Source organism: Xiphophorus maculatus, chromosome 20 (genome assembly GCF_002775205.1).
Source record: "Xiphophorus maculatus strain JP 163 A chromosome 20, X_maculatus-5.0-male, whole genome shotgun sequence".
NCBI classification, from domain to species: domain Eukaryota; kingdom Metazoa; phylum Chordata; class Actinopteri; order Cyprinodontiformes; family Poeciliidae; genus Xiphophorus; species Xiphophorus maculatus.
The window spans coordinates 18,189,538-18,198,087 of NC_036462.1; the positions used below are offsets into that span (position 1 = coordinate 18,189,538).

General features: G+C 33.5%; 1 protein-coding gene across 2 annotated transcripts; it reads right to left on the reverse strand.

Moving 5' to 3' along the window:
• Window positions 1-1,103: 1,103 nt before the first annotated feature.
• On the reverse strand, window positions 1,104-8,220 carry LOC111605824. 2 transcript variants are annotated; one of them, XM_023324679.1, is made up of 16 exons: window positions 8,111-8,220; window positions 7,941-7,967; window positions 7,549-7,845; window positions 7,182-7,463; window positions 6,816-7,106; window positions 6,551-6,610; window positions 6,379-6,465; window positions 6,225-6,290; window positions 5,687-5,734; window positions 4,637-4,750; window positions 3,044-3,062; window positions 2,730-2,749; window positions 2,596-2,636; window positions 2,429-2,495; window positions 2,091-2,131; window positions 1,104-1,993 (listed from the first exon to the last, which is right to left on the reverse strand). In XM_023324679.1, the coding sequence occupies exons 1-16, from the start codon at window positions 8,142-8,144 to the stop codon at window positions 1,901-1,903; spliced, it is 1,587 nt and encodes a 528-aa protein (XP_023180447.1). In that variant the 5' UTR covers window positions 8,145-8,220; the 3' UTR covers window positions 1,104-1,900. The 2 variants fall into 2 exon arrangements, with proteins under 2 accessions (XP_023180447.1, XP_023180446.1); XM_023324678.1 differs by having other exon boundaries at window positions 4,637-4,753.
• Between the last annotated feature and the right edge of the window lie 330 nt (window positions 8,221-8,550).

The following is an 8,550-nucleotide window of genomic DNA, read 5'->3' on the forward strand; positions in this document are numbered from 1 at the left end:
CTGATAACAGAATATAAACGACAACTTACAGATAAGGATGATGAAAAACTCGCTTTTTGCCATGATGGAGAAAAGTCCTTCAAACACCAGTGAGCAGAGAAGAGACTGTGAGGGTCACATGTTTATTTCACACACTTCATTGCTCTAAACAGGAAAACCACATCAAACGTCAAAATATGTTAACAGCATTTGAGAACCCACATAAAACTGAGAGTTCATTCTATAAAAGTCTCCCACATTCAGGTGCTGCTGACCTCAGCGGAAACTAACTGTGCAAACATGAGCAGATGAGACTCTATTGTCTTATTTAATGTTGTTCAAGTTACGATTCATAACCAGACTTTGTAACAGAGGAGGAAAACATTCTGAACAGCAAACAACTAAAACAGGCTCAATAAATTGCAATTTCAAACAATTCCCATAATATCTGTGCATTGCATCAAAAATAATGTAAAATACTAATGGCAAACTTAAATAAGCAGAAATCAATGGATGGATGGATAACTTTCCAGATCAATTTAAAAAGAAGCTCTCTCTCTTTTTTCCTCTTCAGGTTGTTTATCTCAGTTGATATGATTCTCTCTTTTCCTTCTTCAAGTGAATTAAAACAATAAATCACCAACACTGCCACCCTCTGGCAAAACTGTGTAATTCAGTTTAATCAGTATATTTGTGGTGGGTTAAGTTTTCATTTCGGCTTTTCTGATTCTGAATATGATAATTTCAGATAATATTTGTCATGATAAAGAGAAAAATGTCATTTGTTGATGGTTATCTCACATTGTATTCAATCAAAATTAGGATCTTGTAACGGTAAAAATATTGTTTAGTACATTCAATTATGTAAAATATTAGAATTTAGAGGCACCATAGATTATTTTAGTGTAAGAATACATCATGTTTGACTGAAATTATCTCCACATGGCGAGTCAAATACCAAAAAAAAAATTTTTTAAATGGAAAAGTTCAAAACAAAATAAAAACGTCTCCCTAAACTTTAACAGATTGAAGTGGAGAGAAAATTAACATCCATTGTCAAAAACATTTAGAAATTTATTTTAGTATATCAAGAAAATGACAATAAGTCAACAAAGATGCTGACATTTAGTCTGACAGGATAAAAACTAAAATTAAGGAAACAAAAGAAGCATTTCAGAAGTAAAACATTGTGTGTGGTATTGTTGGCACAAATCTGTTTCCATAGATTTCGACCATAACAAAGTGGCTCAAAATTGCAAAATGAAAGGACAATGATACAAACGTTCACAGTTAACAAAACACCTGAAGAGACCCCTAAATAATTTCACAGAAAACAAACATTGCACATGACCCAGAAAACCAACTAACTGACACATGGAAGGAGCAGCATCAGGCTGTGAGGATGGTTTTATTCAGAAGAGGGAAGCTGCTTTTTATGGAGGCAAATACAAAACAACACTGGCAGAAAACCTGCTAAAGGTTATGAGGCTTAATACTGGACAACCAGAACCACACAAGCAGAACTGCAATGGAGCTGCTGTTTAAAATGTCCTAGTTAAAGTTTAGACTTAAATTTAAATGAGATTCTTTGGAATAATTTTAAGTTTCCAGATGTTCTTAATTTAATCTTTAGTCTCCAGATGTGCAAGACTGACATAGACATACTCCCCCAAAACAAAAATTAAAAAAATACATAAAATTGTAACATTTTTAAACATTTAATTTTGTCACAAAAGGAAAACAGCTGAAGAACGGATAAAATGCTTTTTCACAACACTGAGTAATGAAAAGTAAATATAATCCAGAAAGGAGAGGACAGACAATAATGAAATGATAATAATAAAAAATATCTATAAAAACATAATCTATAGCTGTACATTTAGTGGATATTTTTAACGCATCTTTAAACAGAAGCTGTTTTTCAGTGAGCTTGTAGGGTGTAGTACAGCTGCTTGGCTATGGTAGCTTCTTCTGGTTCATCAGGGATGGTGGCGTAAACGTGGTAAACATCATGCTTGATAAAGAAGAAAATAAACATTATTTATTTTTTTACATTCTTTGTTTTTAGAGTAAACGTGTTCACTTCTGGAAAACTGTTGCATCTTACTTACATTTTCATTTTGAGAGTTCTGTGTGTTTATCGCAATGGATTCTGGGAAAACATGACAAATTAAGTACATTAGTTATGTTGCCTTGTGTATTCACGTCATTTCTCAGTTTTAAAACACGTCTCACTTCTGCTTTTTAGGTACTTTGATTATTAGTGTGCCTGATACTGAAAATGTGCAAAATAATTAAATAAACAATGTAATCTCACGATCAACTTTTGCATGTTAAATCCCAATTTTGCAACTACAAACTCATCAAATAACAGTAAAAGTTTTGAGGTTTTTCTTCCAAAAGCTAATAACAAACTGAACATCAACTAATAGATTAACAAGCAGCTCACCGGTTGCAGAGTCGTCTGCATTAACGAAGGTGACTGTGTGGTAACCATCTTCATTCCCAACAGGTAACTTTTATATAAGTGAATGAAAAGAAAAAACATAGAGTTAAAATAAATGAACTTCTCTTTTCCTTTAGACTGCATGATGTACACATTTTACAAAAAGTTACCAGTCCTCCATTAGTAACATTCCTCATTCCTATAAAGTTATCTGGAACAAAAATGGAAAAAAAAGCATGTAAACTATAAATGCAGAATATGTAAACACATGTTGCAAAACCAGATTAATGGATATTTACATTACCATTATTTCTGACTCGTGATCTGGAATAAAAATCAAGATGATGCAATAAAACAAATGAATATTTTGTGCAACTTATAACATGTTGCAATTGTGTAATCACACTTTTTAAATGTATAAATAGTTTATCTATTAGATAGTTTTCATCCTGAGCAAAATCCACAGTGGAAATATTACAGCACTAATTTATTTCACGGTTACATAGAGCAATAAAGCTCCCTGTAGTGAACTGCAATCTTATCTTATCAAATAAGATAAACCTTTTAATCTAACAGATCAACCTGATTCCGGTTAAAATGAGAAGAAAAACACCTTACCTCGCGTAAGTTTTTTTATCTGACAAGAAAAGTGAAGGAGAAAAGAAGAATTGAAAACACAGTCAACACATGATATGTGTGAAAAGAAGTACTTTTATGATGTGTCTTTACTCTAGACGGAAAATAAAAGATCTTAATAAATTGACATGACCTGAACTATTACTTTATTAAAATGTTACAGCGCTGTTTTAAAGCACATAAAAATGTAATATTGGAAAGAATTAAACAAAAAAAATTAAAATCTGACACTGATCTCAATCACCTGGATGCTATAACCAGAGATTTATACCATCATGAGCATAGATGTCATATTTTTTAAGGATTTTTACTTTTTTAACTGCTTTTTTCCAGGTTAGAGTGAAAATTAAACAAGTTCAGTGAATTATAAAATCAAGAATGATACGCAATATAAACATATATATAATATGTTTAAATCAACTATAGGTAAAAATTTTACGTAGCAGTTTAAATATAAACATGAACATAAACTGATATTTATGTTCCACACAGTTTGTAGCATTGAAAAAGCTTCTCACATAATTCTGTCTGATTTATGTCTTTCTTTTTTATCAGAAATAGTGGAGTTAATTTAAACTTGTCAAACAAAGCCAAAACATCTTTAGTAGGATGAAGGTCAAGGCTTAGCAGGACTATCCTTAAACCTTCAAAAACTGTTTTAGACTGAATTATTGCCTTATTAAAACACCAACATGTGTTTATGTTTCTGGACCAAATTTTCCCTCTCTAATGAAAGCAAATGTCAGGAACAATTAAAAACCAGTAAGGGAGAATCCTATCCTTAGCTAAAAACTCGTGACCATTAAGGTCTCACGGCAAAGACAGTTTTTAAGAGCTATTTACTAGAAAAGCACCAACCAAGAAACATGCCTCTGCTACAAAACTCAAAGCTCAACTGAGACGTGCAGCTGTGACAAACCAAATACCTTCTGGGAAAAAAAGTTTCTGATTAGAGGAGTAGTGAGCTTTGTGTCCATAATGACAAGAAGTATATTAGGAGACGTTGAGCTTAGGCTTCCAGGCCTGAGCTTTCCAAGCCAACTGTAATATGATAAAGGCGTTATCGTGCTAAAGTGGATGCATAACTTAGATGGAGAAAAAAAAGCTACAAACTCATAAACTTCCCCTTTAATCAACACATCAAAACTGCTGTCGGGGTAACATTAGGCTTTAGGTAAGCTTGATCGCTCTAGAAATGGGTGGACTGTGTTTAAATGCATGCACCACAAAAATCAACCAATTTCAATTACATCTACTATTTTTTATAAAAAAGAATCAAACATGCATCAAGAAACAATCTAACATCTTGGCCAGGCCTTCACAAAGGAAAGTGTTACAGTATGTATAGTTTTGACTTTGTGAGGATTAGATAAAATCCACAAAAGAATAAAGCTTGAACAGTCAAATTTGTTGTTTGACATATAATTCTTTATAAGCACCTTGAACTAGTATGACATTTATGTCCATGATGGGTAGAAACTGTCAAATATGTAACTGAATGATGTAAAGTACTGAAATGGGTGGGAAGTTTAAAGCTACAGAAACACTTTCATGTTCTCAGGCGACTCTACTCACCACTTCTCCATCTGGAACAGAGAAGTCCCACAAGTAAAACTACTCCCACAACTACTCCAGAACCAGGTACAGCTACAAACATCCATTTAGTTTTGACAGAAAGTTTCTGATCTGCTGCTGGGGAAACAAAAACCACAGTGAATCAGTTTCACTTCCTTAATGGTCAAAACAAAACATTACAGACACGACATTTTAGTACACCAAGCTTCATCTGGAAGCACAACGTAAAATATATTATGTCAACCTGAGGTAGTTCAAAATACAAAAAGCATAATTTGTAGAAAGAAGTTATTGTTAGCAACATACTAATTTTATTCGTAATTGTTGTTGCTCTGCATGTGGCATTAAGCAAATACAAAATTTCCTTCGTTAAAAGCAGCACTGATGTCAAGCTGAAAACAGAAGGAATCGTGCAAGACTGTATCATAAAGGAGAAAGAAAAACAATACACATTTAACATTTCATTGTATTTAGTGGCCAGGAATCAAGTAATCTGAAACTAATCTAACTCGACAGCAATTCTCTGCCATTTCCTTGAGCTAAAAATCATATTAAAAATTTTTTTCACTCATTTAACTTGTATGTAATTGCTTTTGCAAAGAGATTAGATAGTTAGGAGTAATAGGCCAAAAATACAACAAACTGTTGCAGGACGTTTGTGGAAGGAAACCAATAATGTTTCACAAAATTAATTTAGTGTAAGTTCAGTTCTATCAAGTACTAATGCAAGAAAACCTCTGACTTCCTACTGGCTCATCCTTCTGGCAAAATAATTTGAAAATCTTAACATACATAAGGCAGGTAAAGATCAGCATGATTTAAAACCAGACAGAGAGGAGAAAAATGTATTTTCATAATGTATGCAAACATCTGGTTTCAGTAACTGATGTGTGATAGAAAAAACTTTCTTTCATGATCTCAGTTAGGTTTGACAGAAAACCAAAAACAGAATAAACCTTGAAGAAAGAGCTTTTCCAGATCATAACTTATGCAAAAACCAAAAAGTAAAGCTCCCATTAAGAAAAACTGTTGTTCAGAGGCAGATCGTACCAGTGGTTGCAGGGAAAGCTGTGAAGGTCCAATCCTTATTCTCAACAACTGCAATGAAAAATGAAACATTTAGATCTGACAAAGCCTTGATCAATCATTTAAGCAATACAGTTTAAAAAGTAATTCTGTCAAATACTAAATTATGTTCGCAAGCTCCTCTGGAAAAAGTAATAAAACATTTTCATAGTAATACAGTTTTTATTTTTTAGCATCTAACACTTGGAAGTATTTCAGAAAATCCTACTTCACAATAAGAAGTTAATCTAATGTAAAAAAGTTTTGTTATTTAAAAGTCTACATAAAAATCTGGTTTCAAATATCTATATATGATATGATGATCTAAACACTTTTATGTGACAGAAAAGCATAAAACAAAAAATCTATAAAGGAAAAAGAAACTTTGTCTCTGCTATATTCCGGTGTAAGCTGTAGCAAGTGTTTGCATACAGCAGTTTTTACATGTTAATGTTTTCAAAAGAAAAAAAAGTATCAAAATCATGAAACATTTTTATAAAATGATCCAAGTGTATAAAATAACCTGTTGCCTCTGATGGTGACGTTGACAAAGTAGAAACTGTGTTGACTGTGGTCCTTCCACTTGGATCTGAAGAAAACAATGAAAAACAAAAAATTGTCCATGAATTTCATGTTCAAAGGTTGAAGCTGACGATGTTTCTGAAGTTTTGACTGACCTGTTGCTACAAATAATGTAGGATTCACTGATGATGGGGGAGAAGAAAATGGACTTTCTGTTTCTATTGTTGTCCTAAATGTTTGACCTGATGGATAAAGTCAAAGTACATAGTAAATATAATTAAATGTGTTTATTAATGTCTTGTATTGGTGTTAGAAAGCGGATAATACCAGCAGTCACACTGACAGTCGTTACTCTCTGAGATGTGGTTGAATCTGTTTCCTGAACTTCTGCAATGGCAAAGGAAACATTTAGACCTTTCACACGTATGTGACAAATAAAATGTGTGATGCCAAACTTATATGACCTTTGTTTTCTGTCAAGGGTCAAAAAACAAAACTTTATAAAGCCGAAATTATATTAAGAACATATGATTGACAGACTAACAAGTATTTTATATATGGAGGTCATTGATCATAGAGAGAGTTAACTTACTGTGGATGGAGACTGTAGACGTGTTACTATATGGAGACTGATGCATTCCTCCACGCTTCACCATGTAATAACATTTTAGTTCAACCTCAGCAGGTGAAGTTTGATGTGTCATCATCATGAGCTCACTTCCTGTCAGTGTTTGCTTACAGGAAATGCTTCTGGACATCTTTGAGTTTATGAAATATAAAAAACAATTCTCCACAGAGACAGATGAAGGAGTCCCACAGTTCACTGTGACTGAGTCTGTCTCTGTGATCTGCTGTGGATTCACAGTCAGTTCAGGTGGATGAACTAAAAACATAAACAAGATAAATAGTTTAATATCACAGTAATCTGTAATAGTTCATCACAGCTGTATTTACTCACGCTGTATGATGATGGAGAGCAGGTTACTCTTTGGAGATGGATGTGATTTCAGGTAATAACATGTTACATCAATGTTAGCTGGTGAACTTTGTTTGGTTAAAGACAGGAGATCAGCTGCTGTCATCGTCTTCAGACAAGAAAATCTTTGTGGTATTTTTTCTCTCCCAATGTAGAAATAACAATCAGACACAGGAACAGAAGATGGAGGCTGACAGGTTAAAGTGACTGAGTTTGACTCTGTGATCACCAGAGGATTCGCTGTCAGTGTGGCTGGAAGAAGATCTGAAAATATGAACAAAAAGCAAATAAAGGAGGAATTATGTTTATAATCAATGTTGCTACCATCTTTGATAGCCAGATGACTCACTGTTTATGATGATGGTTGTTGATTCACTGTCTGATGATGGGGCATCGAGAGCATCATTCTTTTTAACGTAGAAACATTTAACTTTGACATCAGCTGGTGATTTTCTGCTTAACATCCTCAGCATCTCAGATCCTGTCAGTGTTTTCACACAGGAGGAGTCTGAAAACATTTCTTTGTTTTGAATGTAGAAATCACACCGAGACACAGAAACATGTGGTGGAGCCGAACAGCTTAATGTGACTGAATCAGTTTCTGTCATCACAAGTCTATCCACAGTTAGGTTCGGTTGAGGAAGAGCTGAAAGTTCAAAAGGTGTTTTTAATATCAACTTTAGTTAATAAATCAGGAAAGAAACATTTTATTTACAACATAGATATTTAACTGAATCTAACCTTCAGCTTTTGTTTCAAGAGTCAAATCTGTAGAAAATGAGACAAAGAAACAACATTTGTGTCTTTTCTGACTGGAAAGTACAATTTATTACCATTGTAGCAAAAAATAAATACTCAGACTTTATATTAAAGAATGGAACATAAAATCAATGACAATAAACTAAACTTACAGAGGAGGATGAAGATCAGCAGCTGTAAAGCCATGATGAAGCAGTGAATGTCTTCCTACTGTCACTATCACCTACATTTGGTTTCAAAAGTTGTCGCTAAAACAAACCACATGATCAGTAGAGGATCCTCCTACTGACCACAGGAACACAAACCCACAGAATAAAACGTTCATCAGTATTTTACATCAGCTAAACCTACAGCATGAACAGACCATTTCACAATCATCATCATTTTACTGACACTTCATATGTTTAGTTAAAGTCCAAAGCTTCGGTTCTGGATCGCCTGCATGGAGTCACTTTAGAAGTTCAGTACATAAAGTTTTGTGGCTTAAATCGTCGTTTCCTATTAAAAGTCCTCACAGACAGGTTTCTGATCACAAGTCTAAAAATATCAAAAACACAATCATATATCAATTAAACTATTCAGTCTTATATGA